Source organism: Aulostomus chinensis, chromosome 22, assembly GCF_037954235.1.
Source record: "Aulostomus chinensis isolate RoL2024-O1b breed Wild chromosome 22, RoL_Achi_v1.0, whole genome shotgun sequence".
Classification (NCBI taxonomy): Eukaryota; Metazoa; Chordata; class Actinopteri; order Syngnathiformes; family Aulostomidae; genus Aulostomus; species Aulostomus chinensis.
This window is the reverse complement of record NC_141341.1, coordinates 20,654,406-20,679,254: the sequence shown is the minus strand read 5'-3', so window position 1 is coordinate 20,679,254 and position 24,849 is coordinate 20,654,406. Positions and strand designations below refer to the sequence as shown.

The 24,849-nt window shown below is 48.4% G+C and overlaps 1 protein-coding gene across 2 annotated transcripts; it reads left to right on the top strand.

Moving 5' to 3' along the window:
• The first annotated feature begins 12,102 nt into the window (after positions 1-12,102).
• Positions 12,103-24,609, top strand: topaz1 (testis and ovary specific TOPAZ 1). 2 transcript variants are annotated; one of them, XM_086193778.1, is made up of 20 exons: positions 12,103-12,595; positions 13,758-16,032; positions 16,124-16,173; positions 16,471-16,556; positions 17,290-17,336; positions 17,424-17,479; positions 17,918-17,976; positions 18,584-18,670; positions 18,901-18,958; positions 19,077-19,228; positions 19,360-19,452; positions 19,537-19,652; positions 19,733-19,802; positions 19,887-20,058; positions 20,364-20,464; positions 21,718-21,883; positions 21,962-22,114; positions 22,940-23,143; positions 23,228-23,414; positions 23,499-24,609. In XM_086193778.1, the coding sequence occupies exons 1-20, from the start codon at positions 12,241-12,243 to the stop codon at positions 23,695-23,697; spliced, it is 4,686 nt and encodes a 1,561-aa protein (XP_086049904.1). In that variant the 5' UTR covers positions 12,103-12,240; the 3' UTR covers positions 23,698-24,609. The 2 variants fall into 2 exon arrangements, with proteins under 2 accessions (XP_086049904.1, XP_086049903.1); XM_086193777.1 differs by having other exon boundaries at positions 17,421-17,479.
• Positions 24,610-24,849: the final 240 nt, after the last annotated feature.

Below are 24,849 nucleotides of genomic sequence, written 5' to 3'. Positions count from 1 at the left end.
ACACTGCTCTCTTTTTTTGCTCGCTCTCCCCTACTTTCTCTCACAAACACACACACACACACACGCCATGTCTTCCTATCTCTTGTGCTCTTTGTCTTGTGTCTCTCCCTCGACTACCTCTTCCTCTATCACACGCCCACACAGACAATGGCATCCTGTATATCGTCTGCCTGACACAAAGGCGCAAACACACACATTTACATGAACGCTGAGGCAAACACACGTTCTCATACACAGACACAGACACATACACAAACACACGCTGAAGGCATACAGTCATACTAGACTGCATGACAAGTATTTTCCAAATACACACAAAAGACACATTTTTTTCCTCTCTTGCATTGTCTGTCTTTCTCTCAGACACACACTCATTTTCTCACACACACACACACACACACACAAACGCTGCACTACTCTCTGTCTTGGAATTTTACATTTTGATGAAGGAGGAAGTGTGCCGTCCAATCAGAGTGGTGGGAGCAGGGAGAGACCATCTGAGCACAGACAGCAGGATGATTCAGACGTGGCTCGACGGCGTGTTATTAGGGCTGTCCTTACCAGCTCTGCCCCCTGCATCCCCTCCAGGCAGGTGGTACGATCCGCCAGGCTCGATAAGAACCCCTCCTCTCTGTCTCCCCCTTTTCTGTCAGTGCTAGGGTGTAGCTACTGATCCTATACTACAGCAGAGAGAGAGGGAGAGGGAGGAGGGACATCAGGTGTCACAGCTCTGCAACCCCAGCTGAGGCTGCATTACCACGACAACCAGCTCCGGGGGCGCCGCCAGGTGAGTCTGAGGACACATACTCACACACACATGCTTCATGTCCACACAATGATGTGATATTGCCTTCAAAGACACGCACATGTGTGAACTACATCAATGTACAGGTGTGCAGGCATCACTGTGCTCCAGGATATCAGGATGGTCACCAAAGCGCTGTTGCATCCTCATCGTTATAGTCTAGCGTTATTGTGTGTCAGCGAGTGTGTGTGTGTGTGTGTGTGTGTGCGCGTGTGTATTTGCAGCCATGCCAGAATGTACAGTATATGTGTGTGTACGTATGCCGTCCCTCCCAGTGTGGTGGTGATGATGGTGGGAGACAAAGGGTCCCCTCTGTCTGGCGCCGTGGCACCGCTCACACAGCCGCCGATGGGAGGGAAAGTTCGCTCTGTCACCAATCACGCCTGATCGGAAAAATGAAAGAAGTCAAATAAGGGCCCCCCCCCCGCACGCACGCACGCACACACACACACACACACACAACCCCCCATCCCCCCACCTTTACACCCACCCGTCGCTGTTGAAGACTCCTGACTCACGGTGATAGGAGGACACGATCACGGCAGATGATCACCCGGTGAGGGGGGATGGGGGGGTGCGTTGTGAGGACATGAGAGCTGGCTGGCGGTCATGACACTGGGACTACTGTAACGTGTGATACACATACCAAAGAGAATGAGGTTAAATCCATGTGTTCAGGGTGGGGGTGGGGGTGGGGTCATCTGCCATGCACATGACTGCCCGTGTGTGTGTGCATGTGTGTGTGTGCGTGTGTGTGTGTGTGCGCGTGCGTACATGTGAGAGGAAAAAAGAATGGGAGAAAGAGCGTGATGCTGGCATTTACTGAATGATGAATCCAGACAAAGGGCAGCGGATCATATGTGCAGTCATATTGGGAGTAGGTGAGTGAGGTGGGGGGAGGAGAGTGGGGCGGGCGGTGGGGGGGGGGGGTGTATGTTGAACGGCTACATACATGCAGGACGCCCATGCGAGCACCTGATCACGAGCGCGTCCTGTAAGGCGTCACTAGAGGAGCACATGTGCGCATTGCACCTCGATGTCTTCCCTCCACGCTCGCTCCCTGACGCCCTGATCCAACCCTGCTCACTCTGACGGCCGCGCGTCATCCCGCCCTGACTCTTCACCTTCATGCGACACCAGCAGAGCCTCGTTCAGCCTCACAAGGCTGCAGACTCTGGCCATATGACACCAGACTATCAATCCCCTCTTTGTGTCACCCACTGTGATGGATGGGATCTTATCCTTAAGTGGCCTTTGTTAAATGCTGCCTGCTGTGATTGCAGGTATTGGTGTGTGTGTGCGTGCGTGTGTGTGTGTGTGTGTGTGTGTGTGTGTGTGTGTGTGTCTGTGTGTGTGTTTGGAGGAGGGGGCGCAAAGCTTTTTCGGTTAAGTAAACTGCATCATTCCAAGTCTTGCATTCACCCATTTTCTCTGGACTAAAATATCTCTTATGTAAGAAGGGCGATTGCACCTTTTCCAGATCATTTTTCCGATTGCATCGGTGGTTTCCTGCCATGGGAAAGTTGGGTGGGTGGAGAGCTCATGACACGCAAGCGCACGCCTTCACCTCCAAAGAGGTCAAAATACTGAGAAGTCCCTCGTTTGAAGACCACATCCCAGTTACATCAGTCAGTCGGCTGAGTGGCAGGTGTCATTGTCCTCTGTACCTCATGAATCTGTATTCTTATCCCACCCAGCAACTTACCTGAAATGCCATTTACAGTGTGTGTGTGTGTGTATGTGTGTGTGTGTGTGTCAAAAAGGTGTTGACAAGAACAAACTGTACATTTCCTCTTCTCTCGCTCTGTCTCTCTACTCCATTTTACTCACATTTCTCACCCTTCCCATTTCCTCTCTTTTCTCCGAGCTCACAGCCATCCCCTCCTCCATATGTGAGCACTGTCAGGCTGTAGGGCGTGCCCCCCCTCCCTTCCTCCCTCCCTTCCTCCCTCCACATACGTTACAATGAGCCGTGTAGCATACATACATCCACGCCAAGTGGAGTTCACACATGGCTGCACAGAAACTGACATGCCGGCCGTTACATACATCCGAGTTTACACTACGGGGCCTGAGCACTGGGAGAAGACACACACACTCTCAGGATTCCTCTTTAATAATTGGTGTGTTTAATTTCTCTGTGACTGAAATGACACGGTTGCATTTATGCGTATATGATGTCTATAACGCAGAGGAATGAATGCGTACGCAACAATTACCCTAATTGAACATTCCAGAGCAGTCCTGCAAAATGGCTGCCGAGCCGGCACGCTGTCTGTGATGGCCGACGAGAGTGTGTAGGTCTGAGGAGTGCGGCTGCGCTTGTCTGTTCTACATGCCTGTTTGTATACATGTGCGGTAAATGTATGTTAGAGTAATCCTGCTTTTGCTTTTACTGGCTGCTTTGTGTCAAGGGAAGTCTCCGCTCCAGTGGAGATCTCTGCTAATCCATAATTACCAACCTCAATATACCTCGACTGTAGGAGTCATTTTGTCAAGCCGTCTCGCCGTGACAACTGATGATTGTCTTTTCCGGCACCAATGAATAGATGCTACATTTAGCTTTAGTTAGCGAACCCCCCTCAGCTCCACGACCAGCGTCCTCACAGACGGGCGTTTAAGGTGCTGAATCTGTGCCGTCAAAAAGCTGACCTTGTTGTTTCTTTGCAGCTCTCTGCCTCGCCAGCCCAGCACCCTGCCAGCCGCCCAGCCAGCTTTCTACCCACACATCCACCTGACCAAGCCTGCCCTGCCCCGCGCTGCCCTGCCCAGATCTGGCAACCTGCAGGAGTCATCAGGGTTAGTGCTCCTCTGGCACGCCTCTGTTCCAAAGGCCATCCGTAAGCACCAGGCAGGAACACCTAAATTTATAGATCTGCATTTGAACCAGAGGTCACACCGTCAAAGTTAGAGAACCTGAAGGGGTGGAGGAGTCTGATATTAGCGCAGAGCGAAACTTCATTGTAATCTAAGAGGAGCTATCGAGCGAGTCTGTTTGTTTGATCTACGCAGACACAAAGACGACTCTTTTAAGGTCACCAGTTCAGGTTTTTCCATATGAATTCTCCTCTGACGTTCCGTCGGCTCTATAAAGCCTTCTGAGATGGCCACCGTCTACAACACGCAGTAGTACCTAGATAAGCAGCATTCTCTCATTTACATACCCACTTTTTCCTTCCCGTCTTATTAGGCCACACACACACACGCACACACACACACACACACACACACACACACACACACACACACACACACACACACACAGAGCACAGATTATAAGCATTGCTGGATTAAGTTAAAGCTGCACCATTTTGCTAATAATTCAAATACTGCAAGTGCTAGCATTTTCTGCAGTTCATTGGGGAGACGCTGTAAAAAAGACAAAGCTGAACTAAATGACTTGCAGGCCTTATCGCTACTCTGTGTGTGTGTGTGTGTGTGTGTGTGTGTGTGTGTGCGAGAGAGAGAGAGAGAGTGAGATGCGCGTGCATCCAGTCTTGAGTGTGACAGCCGAGGGGTTGGGCCTACACATTAAAATCTGCGCTGCTGTTTCTAATGCATTTGTCAAGCAGGAGCGTGGCCTCACCGTTTAGTCGGAGCGCAGCCGAGAGGACAGACGATGAAGCGGAATATGATGCAACAGCCCATCTTAGGGTTCGTCTGTGGACGTGTGTGTGTGTGTGTGTGTGTGTGTGTGTGATTGGAGTGTATGTCCAGTTCTTTCTTTCCTAGTCACCATTGTAATATGGAAACGAGCTTCCACGTAAATGAAGGAGAGCAGGATTTTTTTTTTACATAAAAAAATACAATCATGACGCGACAAAGAAAGAATTTAATGAAACCAGAATTATTAAATTAATATTATTTAAAATGAAATTGAAAAATGTTCCATTTAACATTCAAACAAGAGAAAACTGATACATGATATTCACATTTTGTTGCACGAGTTGTTGTAAAGCCTCGGTAAGCAGAATATTTTTGGTGCCATTTAGACGAGCTGTGTTCACCACTTTTCTCCCGGCAAGTTAAAAATAACACCTTGAAGGAGACAAAAGCGGAGCGGCTAGATATCATCGTGATTGTATTGATGTTCGGCTTTTAGCACAGGGAATTTGAGGACAACAGTCCACGCGTGCGTGAGTGTGTGTGCGTACCTGAGTTTGGAAAGGGCCTTTTAGATGGGAATAAAGAGGAAATGAATGCTGGGTAAATGCTCAGCCAGCATCCTTATCACTGCTGTGCTCAGAGCTGCCTGCCACAGCTCCTTAATAATGGACTGGAAACAAAGAGTCGACTCTGTTGATGCACTCTCTTCCAGTGGGCTGTTATAACAAGTCCAGCAGCCACCTATCACCATCCAGGATTTCCTTTCATCACTTATTTATCTTGATTTGACGATGGACAAAGAGGGAGAAATTAGCAGAAATGTGTCAAACGTTTGTCTCTCAGCGTGAGTGGCTGTAGCGGCGGACGCGGGCGGAGAACTGCTGCTTCATGGCGTCAAACGTGGAGAAGGGAGGACGCCGTCTCTCCACGGAGAAGCTTTTTGCCTCCCTGGCTTCCATCCCAAGTGCAGACAACAGACGTCGTCATTTTCCAACTCAATTTACAGATGCATTAGGAGATGCTGAGGCGCACCCAACTCCCTCAAATGCAATCAGCCTTCCTTTGTGCTTTAGGAGGAAATTGAGGGTGCCATCTTTATCGACTTTCTTTCACATCGCCTTTTTAGAAGACTCTCTCTTTTTTTTTCCCACTGAAATAATTTTCCAACACAGCTGCATATAGATTCTTTAATGACTGCTCTTTGTCTCCCTTTTAGGGTGCGTTAAAAGAGGATGTTGCTCATAAAACTAGAAACAGATTTACGGAGGTAAGTTGAAAACATGCGCATTGAAATCCTGCTTTGCTTTGAGATCTCGTCTCACTCAACTTTATATTTGCTAAATTTTACAAATACAAAATTTGCCAACTATTCTGATTTATTTTTCTCTCGATTTTGGCAGCACGGCAAAAATATGATGGAGCTCCTATGGATTGTTTGAGTCTTAAGTAACTGAATTTGTTAAACAAGGGGATGTTTTTGGTGTACGTTTTCTCGTCAGCTCCATTTGCAGCTTCTTCACATTCAACCTCCGATCAGCACGAACGGCTCTTTTGATGGCTCGGTGTGGTTTGGTCTCCAAAGCCTAAATCTATTTTTATTATTTCCATCTCTTCTCTTTCGTCAGTCGCTTGTAAAGCACCTTAAGTTTCAGTTTATTCGTTTGCAAGGGGCCACATGAATAAAGCTTGATTGGACGCTGTTAAATGATAATTCATATTTACTCTAAGATATTAATAAGAACGTCACTGTTATCTCTTATTCCATAATGAAGCATTTCTCAAATGGTCGAATCCATGCTTCCTGCGCTTCTTAACAGCTGATACGCATCACGCTGGGGAGGAAATGTGGTCTGTTTGTGTGTCCTTGATTTTATTCTGCCTTCCCTTCATCACTGACCATTTCTCTTCTATTTGAAATGACAACTTGTCTTTAAATTCAGTTCTGCTAGCGTTAAATTTGTGGAAGCTGGTGACCCCTGAACACGCCTCTGAGCCTCACCGTAGTTTCCTGAGTGCACTCACGGGAGAGGTGAGAGATTCAGGACACCGTAGCTCCAGAGCTCCGTCCACGTACATCGACTGGCACGCAGTCCTGCACTCACGGGGTCCTGTGTGACCCCCTCGCTGAACGTATGTGTAATTGAGGGCTTGGCAAAAAATTGAAGAGGCTGGGGATGGCAGACAAAGGATGGGGGGCTGGGAAGAGTAGTGGAAGAGCTTGGGAAGAGGTGGTGGAAGAGAACACGGGGAGAGAAAGAAAGAGACACGTTGGAGGAGATGGCATCTGCTATTATTCTCTGCTGGGGATGCTATCTGGAGCTATCATTCAGTGTCTTTGTTCTCAAAGAATTTGTCACAGATCATCCTTTTTTCCCCTCCCTACTCCTTATTTCTCTCTTTATCCCCCCATTTCTTCCACCAACTGTTCACTCGTCTGTATTTAAATCTCACAATATCTGATTTTTCCATCATATATCGTCCTCGTTACATTTCTCTTCCCTCCCTCCCTTCCCCCTCCAAATCTTTAATTCTCCAGAATGTAAGAAAAGCCTCAACGACAGGCGATTGATCTGTCAAAGATCGATTATTTCTCACATTGTGGGCACGCAGACACGCGAGACATTATTCATACGCACCGTTAAATGGCTGCATTGCTTCAGCAAACCTCTTTTCACAAGTAGAATCTATGGCATTCAGGTAGAGGAGGTCTCTCAGAGCATGTGGACCTTATCTTGAAACGAGGGGCTGGCTACCATAGCAACCATATGATGAGGCAGGCAGGGCTATTTAAAGGAATTCAGCTGCTGCTCGCGTTCCCGTCAGCTTCACACAGTCCAGTGAAAGACAAAGAAATAGAGTTGAATGCACAACAAATATAGATCCTCGGAGTGCAGATGCTGCAATTTAATATCTGATCCTAGGATGGAACAACCTGGAACAGCAGCTCCAGGTTCAGTCCCACCAATGAGGCCCACGTCTTCAGAGGTCCTCATCCACGGGGTTTATTGGTGAAGCAAAACCGCATCTTCCCCTGGTATCAGCTAGAGAATCGGATTTAATTGCAGCACTTCCACGTGTGTGCGAACCCTCTCGCACATGCAGTCCTGCTCATGGCTTCGATATTCCCTGTAAATCAACACATCCCAAAGCTTCCTGTGCAGCATTTTTTTTCTCCCGTCTGTTTTACGTTGATGTGCCTACGCTTGAATGATCTGCAGAAGGGGCCACTGTAATGTCTCAAATTATTCGTGATAAAAAAACAAAAAACACTTTCTCTCTGGAGAGGTGGATCTCAGTGGACAGCAACACAGGAGGAAGAGCAACTGCCCGGCCGGGGGACTCCCGGCGCGCAGACAAAGGAAGGAGAGGTTCTTGAACACAAACTTTAAATACACATTTCGCTGAACTCTGTGGGGAGATCTCGCCGAGAAGCTCGCGTGTCAACCTCCCCTCCCGCGTGTCCCCGTCTGTTTCTGGTCTGCAGGTTGTTCTCGTCATCTGAACCTCTGCAGCTGGACGTTTCTAATGATCTTATTAAGGAGAGCACAGTATCCATTCATGTAAGAGGCGTTTCCCCAGGCAACACATTAAGGTGGAGGTGAGACGCTGAATTTTTGAACAATATCGCCTCGAGTTTTCCTGATTAAATAGATGGATGGTGCTTTCTGCGGCCAGACTGACTGAAGCCATCACGACAAAATAAATGCGCCTGTGCAGATCGTATTAACGCATCTGACGCACCAATGCAGGCTCCACACAACAAGTTACAGGCTGCAGTTGTCGAAGCATCTGGACAGCAGAAATAATCCGCCTGATACAACAAATTAGCCTAATAGTTTAACAAAACTCTGCTAGCTAGAGTGGTCATTCTTCACATGATTCTTAATATTTAATGATTTTGTTAATATTTCATCGCTTTTAATATTCACAGATCCAAGCTCACATTTCAAACATTGTTCCGCTTCTCTAATGTGGGAGTTTTCACCTCTTCTTTGCCTCTTGTGACGCTCCCTTTCATCTCTGACATTTATGGACTAATTGAGAAAAAGAAACGAGCCTTTAATCGATCGAGAGGTTGTCGTTGCAGCCTGACTCGCCCACAGCCATCAAGTCACCGCCAGCGGTTTTGGTTTCTCCCTGAACGCGAGACTGAAACCTTCTGGAAACGCACGTCAGCCAAACATGAGAGCGCGATAAGGACCCAGGAGGTCCAGATGTGATCATTTGTATTCTATAAGTAAAAGCTTCTGATTTCATGTCCTGCGATCATGCGAATATCCTACAAAATGCAAATGTTAAGTACGCAATCAGCAGTGTAACTCGGTAAAGAGTGGCGTGCTGCCTGCGAGCGGGATGGAAGCGCTTCATGGAGACAAAATTATGAGTGACCTCTCGCTGTGCTCTTCACTCCCCTCTTCATCCCATTCTAATCCCAGCTCATTTGATATGCTAAGTAAAAGCTTATATGCCTCTTCACTGAATGTACACGCACATCTCCCATAACTGGGGTGTGATTATAAAATTTGCATATGTATGTTGTTGGAGCCGAGGAGAGCGGGAGCACCAGGGGATTGTGGGTGGCCTAATGCCTGTCAGGTGTTTCAAGGTGGGGCAGACACTCAACAGGAAGAACCTGGAGAAAGTTCCCTCGCCGACTCTCTCTCTCCCTCTCGCCTCGCCTCAGATTCTAATTTGCATGTTCTCTTCTCACAGCTGTCACAGATGTAGGGAGAGAGGACTGGAACCCCCAAGGAGAACGCAGTCAAGTGGAACCACTTGTCTCCTTTCCCGTGGAGGAGCATCGTCACCGTCAGAGCGCCATCTGCTGGCTCGGTGGGGTGGGACAGCTGGTGTTGTGAATCAGGCCGCCACAGTCAAGGGACCGGCTACTTCCCAACACCAGGGTCTCACCACTACCCCTCATGCCTCGCCACACTTCCAGCTTTGGGAGACCGACGCAGCGCGCCAGCAAAAACTTTACTTTCAATACTTTCTCAGGTGCATCCTGTGACCTCCCTTTGTATATTTTTACACACAGTGTTGTGTTAGATTTGAATCAGAAAAGATAAAGTGCAACAGAAAATACTACCATAATATATCTGTACTCTCTGAAATAAAATTGATCCATTGTTCAATATGTCTGTGGCTTTCTAAAAAAATGCTCATAGGATATTTGGAAATGATAATGCAGGAATGTTATATTGAAATTACATGGAAATAAAAAACAGATTTGGTGATGCAGTTGGGTAATGTTTGTCGTTTTGAATCTGTTGTTTTTCTTTGTACAGTACTGACTGGGTTTGAACGATTCTTCTCACTCCATGAGTAATAAAAGCTGTCACAAAGGATGATTTATACCTTCGGTGGCTCCTTTTGACTCCGTCAGCTGGAGGCGAGCTGAGGGGAGCGTTCTGGTTCAGAATGAAACGGAACCTTTCATAAAGGCTCTCTGTGGCAAAGTCTGTCAGGAACCCTTTGAGTCGAACAGCTCCCTTGTGATCAACAGACTGGGATCCCACAGGGCTCTATTGTTGGACCTGTGAAAGTCTGTTATTCTTGGCATCTTTTAGTCACCAAAGAAACGTGAACACGTCAAACCGTCTCACTTAAGGCTTGAGAAAGGAAAATCCTCAACACTCGCTCAGCTAAACTAACCTTTTGGTCCATCTGGACCTAAAATACTCTTGACGAAGGTTCAGAAGTACCAAAACATCAGGATGGTCAATAAATCCGGATGCGGGATTTTGATTTCCCAAGACTGAAGTGGTATCTTTTAAACACAGGCATTAAAATATTTGGATGGTGATGAAATACCATGCACTTTATCCACCAATGTCCAAATATTTTTACAAGTTAAAAACATTGCAGTAAATTGATGAAGTACACCACTGATGATGTGTAAAACTCACCGCAGAGATGTACTATATCAGAGGATTGCATTTTGTCATCATTATTATTGTTATTATTATTGTTGGTCTATCTTTAATCCACAAGCAACATTCTCAAAATGTCAGGATGGCCGCAAACTACATCTTCAACGATTAAGCAGCCATTTTGTTTTCTGGCACAATGAAAGGCCTGACTCGGGGGTGTTGCCCTCAGCTTTCATCAGCAACTCCGGACGCTTCGCTGCCATCCTGTTATATTTGTACTTTGAGTTTTAACCCCATGATGCTGTCACACGTTTTTACTACGAGTGCGCCCAACTTCTCGTAATGCACGAGCCTCAAAAACTGTTGCAGGAGTGATCACGGTACTTATGATAATATATAAAAATAATCCATCCATCGTCATCTTCCGCTTATTCCTACACATTAAGGATCGCAGGGGGTGGAGCCTATCCCAGCATCCTTTGGGCGAGAGGCGGGGTTCACCCTGGACAGGTCGCCAGTCCATCGCAGGGCCAACATACAGAGACGAACAAACTTTCACACTCACATTCACACCTACGGTCAATTTAGAGTATCAATCAGCCTAGTCCTCTCTTGATGTCTTTGGACTGTGGAGGAAGCTGGAGTACCAGAGAGAACCCACGCAGGAACAGGGAGAACATGGAGACTCACACAGAAAGATCCCGTGCTGGAGCCAGGACTCGAACCCGGAACCTTCTTGCTGTGAGGCCACAGTGCTGACCACTGCACCACCGTGCAGCCTATATAATAATAATAATAAAAATCATAATCATATGTGAGGTTGATGGAGAGTCTCGGTATGCAGCATCCAGAGTGATGGGGAAAAGGACAACAAGACCATAACGTGACAAAATTAATGCACCCTGGATTCGGCTGCAAGTACTGACCTAAACTGCAGTACCATTTTTATTGTAGTAAAAGGAACAGAGTTCACCTCAGCAGAACTGATAGTTTGATCTTTGTTTCCTCACCTGAAGGTAAAAACCCGGTTTCTCATTCTGAATGTTCAATATCTTGTATTTGTGAACGTCTCACTCGATGTGAATAATAGAGTGCTAAGCAGCTATGAAACTCAACCTTACATCAGCTGATGTAAAATATTCAAATCCTTGCATCATTTAAATGTCAGGTCAACTCATTTTTCCTTTTTAGTTAATTTTCTTGTTTACAGTTTTACAGCTTTTTTATTTCTGTTTTGTTTATTTGTGGATGACATTTGTTAAGTTTTGGTGTCGATAAATTAAAATCTGTGTTGAAGTCATAAATCCTGACAGATCCTTCGTCCTTAACACAAGCGCTGTACTCAACAACGTCGTCAGGATATCTGTCAGTCAAGGAGTATTTATGTTTCAGGTGAGTTTGTACTGTTACTCCTCTTCATTTCAAAGAGGATATGGTACTTTTTACTCCACTACAATTACCTGAACCCGTCTGTTACTTTGAAAAGAAAGACTTTACAAAGGAAACATGGTTAAACCTGATGAAATTTGACAACTTCATGAGGACACAAGCAGAGCAGCTAACATGAGTTTTGCATGACAGAAGGCCGAAGCACACAAACATCCTTTAGAATGTGTACTTTTGAGTTTCTTTCTTCAATAAACTCAATAATCCAATACTTTTCTACTCGTATGTCACTATAATTGCCAACTGAGACCAGAGTACCATAACATCAGGGTGTGTCTACTTCTACTTCCTTTCTGTGACATCAGGACAAAATTTATGCTAAAAGGTTATGCTAATACATTGCGCATGCGCGTTGCGAGCACCACGCCTCGGTCCACCTCAATTGGTAAAGCTAATTAACTGTCGGCAGCAGGAAGTCGGCAGACGCACCGTGTTGACCTGGTTCCAGTATTTGTCTGTGGCTAGTTTCCTAGTAGAGTGCTGCGCTGGGCCTCTGTTGTGAGTGTCAGCATGCTCCCGTCCTCTAGCCGGGTAAAACTCAACAGAGTCGCGTTGAAGGACGTCCTGGGGCTCAAACTGGTGCCGCGGCGGAGACGAATCCCGCAGCCCTTCAGTGGCGTCACGAACCATCACGAGCAGCAGGAGGACTCACGGCTGGTCTCTAAGAAGAGGGTGTCAGTGAAAGACACCGGGGTCGAGGAGCCCGCTGGACGTCTTAGAAGAGAAAACATGACCCCGAAAGATGTGACGAACCCGGCGAGCGGCCAGGAGAGCAGCGCAGGTTGTCAGCCACCGAAGAAGAGGGGCGGCGGCACGAGCGCAGGCCACGTCATGGAGTTTGAAGCGGAGGGGCGAAGTGCCAGAGGCAAGTATCACCGGAGCAACCGGACTCCAGGAGCCACAGCAGGTCGGACACACTCGGAAAACCAGTGTCCTCACAATGAAGTGTTCGTGATGTTGGCGCCGATTTAGATAAGACGGCCAGCCGCAGCAGGGTCAAACCAAGAGGCAACCCCCCCTAAAAAAAACATCAAAAATGGAGCTGGCCACCAGCACGGCCGCTAAACTAAATACTCCTCACGATCCTAACGAGTCCCTAAGAGCAAGTCGGTTGGTAGGAGGGAACCTGACATCGCGCTGCTAGTAGGGTTAGCATCAGCGGGGTCAGCGAGGCGAGGCCCGGGGCGTCAGGGGTGATCCTCCGCCCCCACCACGGCCACGACAGTTGGACCCGGACGACCAAGCCAGCGGTTTCGCTTATTTCAGGTTGGTGAAAAACGTTGTTCACCTCCCGAAAGCCGATGCATTTGATGACCGCAGCTTAACATCACATTTTGAAAGCTAACGTTCATTTTCGGCTAACTTTTTTTTTTTTTTTTTGCTACATTTGGTGGGAAGTGCCAGATGCTAAGCTAACGGCGCGGCTAAAAGGTCGTTAACTCCCAACCACCTCGGTTCAGTGGACAGTGAGCAGTTCACCCCCGACAAGAACGTAGCATCATGGTCTCCTACCTGCGGGTCTATCCCTCGTTCATAAGCTGTGTCATGGGGGGGAACCTAAACACACCTAAAATCCAGGTGAAGGTGGGAAAGTTGAGAAACCAAACTGTTGATTTCCATGATTGGTACCTTTCTTCTAACCCCAAAATGAAAACGCTTTGACTTTGTTTGGGGTATCAAAGGTTATGTTTGACCAGGAATGGTGTCATCGCTGTTCACCTGACCGAATCTCTGGTCTCTGGACTAAAATGACGCCATTGCACCTTAAAAAATTTTTGGACTTTGTGCCAAGGAGAAAACACACCCGTTGTGAGGGCTTGGCTTTTGTTGACAACCTGCACACCTCCAGTGAGAAGCAAGGAGGACTGTGTGTGTGTGTGTGTGTGTGTGTGTGTGTGTGTGTGTGTGTGTGTGTGTGTGTATGTATATGAGGACTGCCTGTGGCAACAAGTGTGCTTTTTTTTTTTTAATACAGTTGACAACTTTTATTTTTGCGCTGCTTGACAAGTTTTTGTTTTCACTTGCAGACGTTGCTAGAAGTGTTGGCCTTGCTGGTTCAGAGGGGTCTTTGAGAAGAGCTGTTGGAGCCTCGGGCCGTGGCCCAGAGGTCGAGCAGAGCTCAGTCTCTGACGCACGTAAGGAGACAACCAGGATAGACCCGTACCCCCAGGTAACTCTGTGTGACGTGGCCCGGAACTCTGGTGTGAGCAGTCACCAATGCAGCTATCTGATACCAGATGTGCTCAAGACCAAGGTTGTGCGTTGCTTCAAACAGGACATGAAAGCTGCTGGACTTCAGTTCAGGCCCGGTCGCATCGGGCAGAACAAACATAGAGGTGACGAACTTGTGGGTAAACATGGTGAGATTTGTCCCAGGGCTCGGTCCAACGAGAGTGGCTGTCAGACTCCGAGTCCTAAGACCAAACATCTGTCAGAACGCACCGATGCAGGGACGTCATCCAGTCAAGCCACGTGTCATTTCCTGGAGAATTGGCCAAGTGAAGCCTCTGCAACCTGCTCTGTTTTTTTCTTGAAAGGGGAACATACAAGTGAGGGTGAATGCAGGACTGGCATGTGGGCCGAAGGTGTGGAGTGGGACCCTGGCCCAGAATGTGACAGTGTCAAAACAATAAAACATGGCAATAGTATGAAAGACTGTGCTTGGCTGCTCACTCCAGACTCGAAAAGCATCGAATGTAACAATCCAGCAAAAACTACAAGCGACAGAGAGAGAGCAGGTCCAGGCCGGTCTGTTTACAATTCAGAACTTGCGTTTAGGACACGCCGCCCTTTTGGTTCAGTCCTGGGAGATGGTTCTGTCCTCAAGAACCTTTGTGGTGAAAGAATGGATGCAGCACAAACTGCACTAGAGTTGCTCTGTCAAAGCAGTGAGGTGGAGCCGGATGAGCCTGAGTCCTTCAGCTGCCAGAGAGTGAGAGCCTACGCTGGGAAGACCCGCTCCTCCTGTGCACGCACCTACATGCCGTGGCCCTTGTCTGACAGGACTGAGCCGGGCTCCCACAGCAATGCCACGCTCCCAGCTGCTGCTACAGACTGCACAACCCAGCAAGTCTCCCATCAGAATGAGAAGAAAGTGGATGATGCAACGTTCAGCAGAGAGGGGAATGTAAAATTCTGTGGTAGAACATCCTCTCTGGCTCGAAAAAAACTGAAATGTTCTCCACTTTTTAAGGAAGACACGCTGGCAAGTCCCCATTTAGATGCTGCTAACTCCTCCACCCCGAACCAGCAGCCCGCTACCGTCTCAGTCTTGTCTTCACCATTTTACGGACCTGAAACTGACTGCTCCAGGTCTACTGCTTCCCCCTCAGAGCTGGGATTGGTAGGCTGGGAAACCGGATCCAGTTCCATGACATCTCCATGGCCAAACAGTGAAGTGTGCAGCCTCTTGACCGCAGCCACCTCCTTCCCAACTACAACTTTTGTTCTGAACCAAACTGATCCACACTCTGCATGTGCTTCACCAACCTTGTCCCCCTCCTCACCTAAATGTGCTGTGGAAACACTAGAGCACCCACTGATCTACAGCGAAGAAACCCAGATCTCCTCATCTAGCGTTCCTCAGTGTGACTCCGAGTCCTCCCAGTCGTGCGAGTCCTCCCTGCTCCTCTTTCAAGAGGAGCTGGGGAGTGATGGAGAGGTTCCCTCAGGCAGGAGCCCACCAACACTCGAGCCTTATTATGATTCAAGCCCCTTCACCCGTTATGGCAAAGACAGATTTATGGACAACAACTCAGAGGAAGCGAGTGAAGAACCTGACTTGCGTATGTTTCTGCTTCCACCACTCCTCTCTCCCTTCACATCACCACACGGACACTCGCAGACAAGCCTCTCACCGCAAAGCCCATACAGTTCCGCTGGAAAAGAAGAAGAGGCCAGGAAACACGGGACACTCCCTGGATGTCACGCTCCACAAACGGGGAACCGCCACAGTGAAAAGTGCATGAGTGATCTTGACCGGTTGGCCAGAGGCTCAACATGCTGCTGTTCTCTCGCTGATGATGCCATGAGGGAAGTTGAGTCTTCTCCCAGCAGTGACGCAGATGACGAGGGCAGACTGCCTGACACGGCGAGCAGTGATGGGGATAAAGCAGACAGTCCTACAGATATGTTGGACGAGGTCACGGCGTACGAACAGGATATCCTGCTTGTCGAGGTCACCCAGGATGACCCTGAGCTGTTTGACAACCTGCCCCAGCAGAGTTTGCTGAAGCTGGGTCCTGTGAGGGTTAGTGAGGTGCCTAAAACTTCAAAGACCCACCGGGTATCTGTGGAACAAAGGTAAGGCTTCATTCTGGACAGCATCTGCTCACGGCCAAAGACCAGTGCCACAGAACGGTTCATTCATGTTGTACGGTGTCATCTGTTCCAGACTGATCCCGGTTCATATTAATTTTCACTGTGGCAGTCCTGACGTCGCAGGTAGGGGAGCACTTGATGTGGAACGAGATGCTAAGTCAAATTCACAAGTTAATCAGCTGATGCTTCAAATCTTGACGTGTGTATGTTTTGGAGGATGTACCACAGAAGAGGATAGACGTTGCCTTTTTTGTTGTTGCTCATTTCTTGCGTCACGTTTGATTGACGTGTATCGGGTGATGTCCATGTATCAATAGCTAAAGCGAGGTGTAAGTGCTCCACCTGGATAGTTTATCTTGTTTGGTATTTGTTATGTATGTTTGTCCAGAGGTGATCATGTATTTGCTGTGTGTCGTGCAGAGAAGAGCAGCAGCCGGCCCTGGAGACCTCAGTGTAGCAGCCTCCAGAGCAGCTCGTGTGCTGGTGCAGACAAGCACACCGCTATGGTAACGCAGCCTGGGACTGACTGTCCGACATGGAAACAGCAGCGCTGCTTCACGCATGCACAAAACACAGCTTTCACCACAGAGTCTCCCTTCCTCAGGTGCAGTCTGTGTTTCTCGGTCGAGGATAAAGAGGAGGACAGGATAGCTTGACGCAGGCTAATATTACAACAATGTACATTTAGCAGACAAAGGCTAGCAAGTAAAGAATCCTGTTTGTAAGGTTTACTGAGGGGAGATGGGTTGACATGACTGCCACCAGCATTACCACAGTTACTGCCGTTTTCAGAGGGCAGTGTGAACATCTCTCCTTAAATAGAAAATAACCAGAAAAAAACAAAAACAACACGTTGTACTCGTCAAACTGGGGCGGCGCTGGACCAAGAGACCTAGGACACGTTCCTGGTTTGGGCAGGCATGTTGTACTGGTAATATCTTTTAAGATTCTGCCTTTCAAGTGTTCAAAAAAAAAAACAAGATGGCGGCTTTTATTTCACAGCAAAGTCATTTCTGCCTGAGAATTGGATACCAGCATGGTATGAGCATTAGTCTCTTTTCAAAATAAAGGTCTGAAACATGCATGTAGCATTTACAGGAAAATAAACGACAGAGGGACATGAATGAAGAGGAGATGTTGTGGTTTTAGTGGCCACATGGACAGGAGCATCCTGACTCGAGCAACTTCTGTTTTTCATCAATAAAGAGAGTGTGTAACTGACTTTGTGTTTTTAAACAGGGTCAGTGTGACTCCAACAATAATCACGTCGCTGGAGGCCTGGGAAGGTATTTGTCCTGACACATTTGATGGTGTAAATGCTCCAGTGACGGTTCAACAGCTCTGTGCTTGTTCTTCTTTGGTCATGTTAGCAGGGGCCAGCCCATCCAGACTCTCAACGCCCCCCGTAATCCCACGAGTGTGAGAAGTGGTGAGTAGTTGGACAAACGGCAGATGCTGGCTGTGTTCACATGGATGGCAGTTCAACTGTTAACTGTATTCTAAATAAGACAGTGTTAAGCTTCTGGCACAGGTTTCTTACCAAATATTTCATTCGTATTCTTGTTTACACACTCCAAGGCCCACTGGGGGGGGGGGGGGGGGGGGGGGGGGGTCATACAGCAGCTGTAGCACCGTTCATGTGGCTAAAACTCTGCAACTCGTCCTATTCTAGCAGGACGCTCCTCATCGTGTGGCTGAGGTGTATACATGTCTACCAAGAGACCAGAATATCCCACGTGTCAGATTACTGCTACTTCTGGTGTCATGTGTCTCTGGTTTTGTGCCTTTTTGTGTAATTGCCAAAGCAAATGTCTCGCAGAAGTTTGGAACTGTTGCTCCTAATGGCTCTTTTGGCTGCTCAACGCAGGATCCTGGATCCAAAATCAGGCAAACGTGACAGATTTCAGGCATCAGAAGTCAAATTCTGTAAGTTTTCCTTTCACAAAGTAGAGGTCACTGTCTTCCCTCAAAGCAAATACATTCAATAATACACACATCCATTGGCAGGATGCTTCTACTTCTACGAATTAACTTGACCAAACTAACTAGATGTAGAGAAGCTGTGGGCCGACAGGCTGAGGTCAGCGACAGCAGGTGTGAGGCGAGCTTCTGAAGCTCACGTCGCAGCTGAAACACAAATAAAGTGCTAGCTGTGCTTCATGTTCTGTAGCTGGTTCAGACAGAAAAAGAGCGCTGTTGTGCTTGCAAAGCTTCGTTCAACATTCCTGATCACATAAAAGCTCCCAGTGTTTGGAATGTGAGACCGATTTTTTTCCTTCCAAGCACAATAACAAACAACCCAATGAGGACATGATCGTGTAGAAGACTTGGATTAGGAAACATGTTCAAAGATGGCAATAATGACATGAATGACCTACTTCCCAGTCACGTAACTCCTAGAATGAGCAGTGACGCACTCCCCTGCATTTCAGCTGAGTTTGCTTTAGAGTTTAAAAAGCAAACAAAAAGCCATAAACTGAATGCTGTCCTGTCTCTCGTGCCACTAACATGACGTTCTCCTCCAAACCTGCAGTACTGCAGGTTGTACTTCAGTGAGTCTCAGTCCTGTGGCTTCAAGACCTGCTGGTTCCAGCATGTACCTGTAGAGGGCGACGAGAAGGTACGCTGGGGTCACTATGACTACACCGCACAGCTGCAGCTTTGCCCTCATCATGCAGACTGAGTGGGTAATCAAATGAATGGGACTGCAAGTTTACTGTGAGTTCTTTAGTTTGATGTCAGTAGCAGAGCTCTCGCTCCAAACTGGTGCTGATGCTGCACCTCTGACTGGCAACACCTCCCTCTGCTGGCCCAGAGCGGCGAGTCCACACTCATGTATTTCTCTCTCAGTTCTGTGTTGATACAGTGAGTCGGTTCAGCCAAAACCCAGTGTGCCTCCAGAGAGCAGGTTGGTGTGTCAGCTTCTTGTCTTCCTCAACTGACTGCTGTCCTGTTGGCTTTGCTGCATCTGTCTGGTCTTCCTCTCGGGGCCTCATGGCTGTCCCGCCGTCTCCGTCTGTCTCCAGGTGCTGTGTTCACTGGCTACTACCGGAGCAACCCCCCAGGAGTCTACTTCTCTATGCGGGTGCTTCTAACCCTCCTCTGGGCTCTTCTCAAAGCGGGCATGGTGTCTGATATCGTCCTGGTCCTCAGTGTCTGCGTGTCCCACAAGATAGTGGTCAGTTGAAGTGTTGTATCTTAGTAACATTGTGCTGCAGTACACCCGGTTGTCCAGCAGAGGGCTGCTTGTTGCCGCATTGAAGCTTGGTCCCATCACGCTGATGCTGGATGTCTCTCCCTCCTAACCAGCCCAGCCATGAGTTCCTGCTCGCCCTTTTTAACTTTGTGAGAGAAAAAGGTTTCATGGGCTTTGTACCTGAACTCATGAAGCTCACATTCAAGGTACCAGAATTCCCACCCACGCAACTTCCTGTGTTGCATAACCTGGATGTTTTTTTGTGTATTCAAGTGTTAACGTCTCGACAGATGGCCAGTGTGGGCCTGGTGCTGAGTCTGGATTGTTTCGACTGTGTTAAAAACACTCCTGAGTTCCGGCAGATGACAAATCCCACTGCAACTGTCTCAGTGTACGGAAACCACAAGTGAGTTGAGCGGCTTCAGCCTCTCTGTCACTTTCAGTGTCTTCCATTACTGAAAGCGTCATGACTCTATGATGTTAAAGGTTACCAGCATCCACCAGTGGGCCCTTCTCTGAATACCTCAACTTGGCCCATGCCTATGTGGAGATAGAGGTTAGCAGTTTCCTGCTCAGACGAACTGTCAAGTTTTAATTGGTTGTGTTACTCAGGCCTGCTTGTCCATATTTTGTCTGCCAGCTGTGTGTGAAGCAGGAGGACTGGAAGCGGATGGGGGAGGTTTTCAGGTCCATTTGCCAATCCAGCCAACAGCCAAGCCAAGTGGAGCGCATCAGCGGTCACATCGCTGTCGCCCTCCTGTCTGAGAGCAAAGACAAGCGCTCTCTGCCGTTCGCTGCCTTCACGGAGACAAGTAAACTCATGTGACTTCAGATTTAAAATGTTGCCTGGATTTCACCATCCTACCTTTTTAGAAGTTGGTAACTACCACTGCGCCCCTTGGGTTCTAATCAGCAAAACCTGCCAAAATGAAATCCATACATTCCCAGCTCCAACACAGTTGATATCCAAGAGGAGAAGCTTTCTGATCCTAAGGGCACTCAGTAGAAAAACTCGTCCCATCACACTCTTGAACCTCCGACGTCTCCATTCACTGCATTTCTTTCTAAAAACCAGGCTGTTGGTTCACGTTGACTCATTTGATTCTCACTCCTCCAGTCTGTCAGCATGAAGGTGAGAGCAGTCTGGTCAAGAGTTGCTTAGGCAGAATTGGAGTCTCCCTCATGTTGAGATACCATAAAACCCGCCAGTGGGCCAAGGTAAGGAGACCGTCCGCCTGCGGGGGTCACACACGTCTGTCTTTGTCTTAACTGTTAAAGGATTTGTTGATGAATGCTTTTCCACGACATAATTAAGGCAAACAAGCCTCTAAACACAAGCGAAACGAAACCTAAAGAATGATAGGAAAGCGGCACAAATGGCAACTGTTGAGTTCTGAGTAAGTCTTCAAAACATTGGAAGAAGAGCCAGGAAGTGTTTTGAATCCAGGGATAAAAGGCGACGTAGAAATGTAGGAGGGGCTGACGGACCAGTGGAGCTGCCACTTCTGCTGAAAGTCAAGTTCAAATGACCCCCAGTGCTTTGGGATACGGTCAAATACACGCTGATGAGATCTGATCTTTTTTAATGTGCAAAGAAGCAACACGCCAAGTTGCTCTGCTGCATCATGTTTCTTTACCAGGGTTCATGTTTTCCTCAGTCTGGAGGTTCTGTCTGAAGTACCAGGACCACCCACAACATGATAGGCTCTGTTTGTGCTGCACAAACGGAGTCGGTCGAGCAGGTAGGAAAACCCCATCATAGCGCTCCACCTGCTGGTGTGGAGTGTGGTGCACAGCCCCTGCGTGGTTTAAACGGCGTCCATATTTGTTAAGATACATCCCACTTGGATGGTTTCAGGTCGGGTTTAACAAGACTTGCTGGGTCTTGTTGGTGAGCCGGACTCATCAGGCTGCTGAGCCGAGGTGCAGAGACACTACACCTGTTCAAACAACTGGAATTTAGAAAGGAGTTGCTGCAGAAAGTCGGAGTGTTGCGTCACCAGAAAGACACACAGACGCTATGGAAACGAGACTCAACCACGATGGCAACACATGCATCCATGAAACGTGGACATAAAACGAACGTGACTAAAGTAACAATGTTTCAGAAACAAGGTTCCAGACTCACCAGTGCTGGCTTGGTGTCTGTGGAGGCCTGCTGGACGCCTCATGCTGTCCCACCTGAGCAGGTCTTGGCACAGCAGGTCTCGGCGCAGCCTTCGTGTCGGCTGTGACCTGCTTCTGTTTAACAGCCTCTGGAGATGGTTAACCAGGATTGAAACAGCTTCAATCATGCAGACATTACTCACGTTACATAGAGACAAATATTTGAGTTATTGCAAAACTTGGACTTAACCGTGTGTCACCTACACAAACAAAAACGCCATCTTCATAGCTTTTCAGTTTCACAATCATTTCAAATTGTGTGTTTGTGTGTGTGTGTGTGTGTGTGTGTGTGTGTGCGCGCGCAGGGTCAGAGAGTGGTGGAGGTGCTGTCTGCTTCAAAGGTCAACTACTCGATGCTGAAGGGTTTGTTTGGGAATGAGGACCGAGCGTCACGCTGCTGCTTGATCACTATGGCTACTGAGCTCTTCCTCCTCACCGGCTGCGTGGAGGGAGCCCTCAACACGCTCCGAGGTAACAGCTGACCACACGCCCCCTACGTGAGGTGGCACCTTCCAAAAACGCTCCTGTAACTTGCATCTGTCCGTGCAGAAAACAAGTGGTTCCTGAGTTCGTGCTCGTGGCCGTGTGAGCTGGCCGACCTGGAGAGCCGGAGTCGCGTGCTGATGCATCTGGCTGAGAAAACCTCTCACCGAGACACGCTGGAGGTGCTGTGTAACCTCCCTGGACTCAAAGAGCCGCATGGTGAGAGGACACAGGCAGTTGTGCTGCGGTTCCATCGCCTTGAGCCAGCTAGTGCTGCATATATCAGGAGGTTTGATGGAATGAACAGAATGTTGGACGGAGCCCAGAAGTTAATATCCCTACAGGATGATTTGTAAGCACTTCTAAGGATTCTTAAACTGCTCTGCTGTCAACATTCATCAAGTCAGAACTTGGTCTCTTCCCAAATGGATCATTTTCACAGCTATTACTCAATCGTGTCAAAACATTCACACAACAAGAAGCATGAAGCCATTTGCCAACTTGAAGAGTAGAAACACAGCAGAACTGACAGGCTTCAGGCGTCTCCTGTCTCCGCGTCCTCCTGTCTGTTGAAGCATCGTCGTGGTTGGTTCACAGGCAAATACACAATCACTAACACAAGGGGTAATAAACAGCGCAGAGAAAGAGGCAGCACACACACACACACACACACACACACACACACACGACTCCACCACTGCACAAGACCAGTGTGATGAGAGTCAGAGCGGCTGGGCTCCGTTGTGCCAGGACCAGGCTGCTCACCGCTGGAGGCCTTTGGCTGGTGCTGGGATCCCCACTGCTCTGGTTTGCAGCTAATAGCGTGAGCTCTTTCAGGCTGTATGACATTGACTGGGGGTGCTCTCTGTTTCCAGGGTGATATGAGATCACATCACCCTGGAAACCGGCTGGAGCTGATCGCTGCTATCAGAGGATCCTAACGAGCGTTCCTGTCCTGGGCCTGTGTTTGTGAACTCTGCTGCCGTCAGATTCAGAGACTTTCAGTCATTGACGCGTTTGATTCTCACGTCTGCTTTCCCTCAGATCTGGTGGACACCTCCCGGTACAGTCCTCTGTTAAACTCTCACCTCCAAGTGTGTGTGGACAGGCAGATGCTTCCTGTAGCCTCGGACACGGTGGACTTCATGTTCTCCAAAAAGCTGTCAGTGGACAACGCAGCGCTGCAGATGCTTTTACACAAGCTGGGGAAACAGAGCCTGTGGCTGCGGGCTCGGGAGGTCTTCAGACGTGAGCTCCTTTCTGCTGATTGAAGATGATTGTGAATCATGAACACACAGCTCTTGAACTGGCTCCCTGGTGTGTGTCGCTCAGGCTCTCTAGGTGTGGGGTACTACCCAGAGGTGTCCGCTCCCCCTGGCTTGATGTCTCTGATCGTCCCCTGTCGACTGGGGGAGGTGGAACTGGCTCTCGCCTTTGAGTTGTTCATCACTGTCAATGCGACGGCCATTCTCCAGTCCTCTGAGGCTGCCGCTTCCTCCCTCAGCATCACCCTGAAAAGGTGTGTGTGTGTGTGTGTGTGTGTGTGTCTCCCAGTCACACCATGTTTCTTGCATGTAGGTGATGGTTCTCCTCCCTCCTGTAGGACTCAAAGCAGCGAGAGCGAGTACCTCTCGGCCGGTAGCCGCCTGCTCTCAGCGGCGTGTGTCCCTCAGCCCAAACTGACGGTTCACTACACCACCGTGAACTCCACACAGGAGCAAGTCTTCACTCTGGAGGTGGCGTCGGCCCGACGCTGGCTCCGCAGCAATCATTTGTGGGCCAATGAGATGTGGACGCACTAAACCGAACCGCTGACATCAGTCGACTCAATGAAATCAGGAAAAGGGACACGTGCGTTTCTGCTGGCTGGACGTGTTCAGCTCGCCACAGCGCTTCAGTTCAGCCTGGACAGAGAAGTTAGAATATTCCCGCCCCAGACTGATGCCAGGACTTCCTCCTTCCTTTTTTTTCCTCTAAGAAAACTTTTAATTTATATTTTGTTCAAATTTGTTTTAAAGCATGTTTAAGGATTTTTAGTTGATTCCTTGTTTCCTGAGGGGTTCTTTTTACCAGTATGTCTTTCATTTATGTCTTTCAGTGTCCTATCGTGGAGGGGGGGGTGGGGGGGGTCCTACATATGTCTGCCCTGGTAACCAAGGCAACCATGTTTTATTGGGTTGTCAAAGGTTTTACATTTAGTTTACTTGAGGAATAATTCCAGGATTTTTAACCTGGGCCCCTTTTCCCCATGGATGGCTCTGGTTTCCACGGGTCCCCCTTCAGCAGCTCAGGTCCTGTGGGCTGCTCCACCCCTTCCTGTCCACCTGTGAGGGATTCTGTCCTTCCTGTCTCTCTCACACACACACAACTGCGGCCCAATAGAAAAGAAGCACTTTGCAGGCGTTTCACAATCATGGCGTTCTCACTGGACTGATGATGAATGGTTCTATTGATCTGGTAGGTCCATGGGAAGACCGGCCCGGGTGAACAGCCCCAGAACTGTCCTGTGCCTGTCGGTGTTTCTGGTGGTTTCGTCTGTCAGTCTTCTGTTGCTGGATTACACGAGTAGTGTTGGTCCAGACCTCAACTGTTCAAGAAGCTGTGAATTTACATTTCTGTGTGTTTTTATAAAATGGATGTTCTGCTCCAGCAAGTTTTGCTGCTGTAGCTTTTGTTTGTAGACCAAAAATTTGCGTGATGTCACGCCACGGGCACCCAGACGTTCTCCTGTTTTCTTCTTTTTTTTTTTTTTTTTTTTTTTTTTTTTTTACAGGAGACTTGTGACAGGAGGGGGGGGGGGGGGCGCTGAGGACCCGTACGGGCTGCAGGGCAATGGATCTCCATGTTCTCTGGACTCATGAACTCTATTTTATCAAGGCGTTCACACGGTTCAGTCAGATGATTCGCCGTCAGAGGGCGTGTCATCCTCAGATCCGCATCATTGTGCGAGGGTC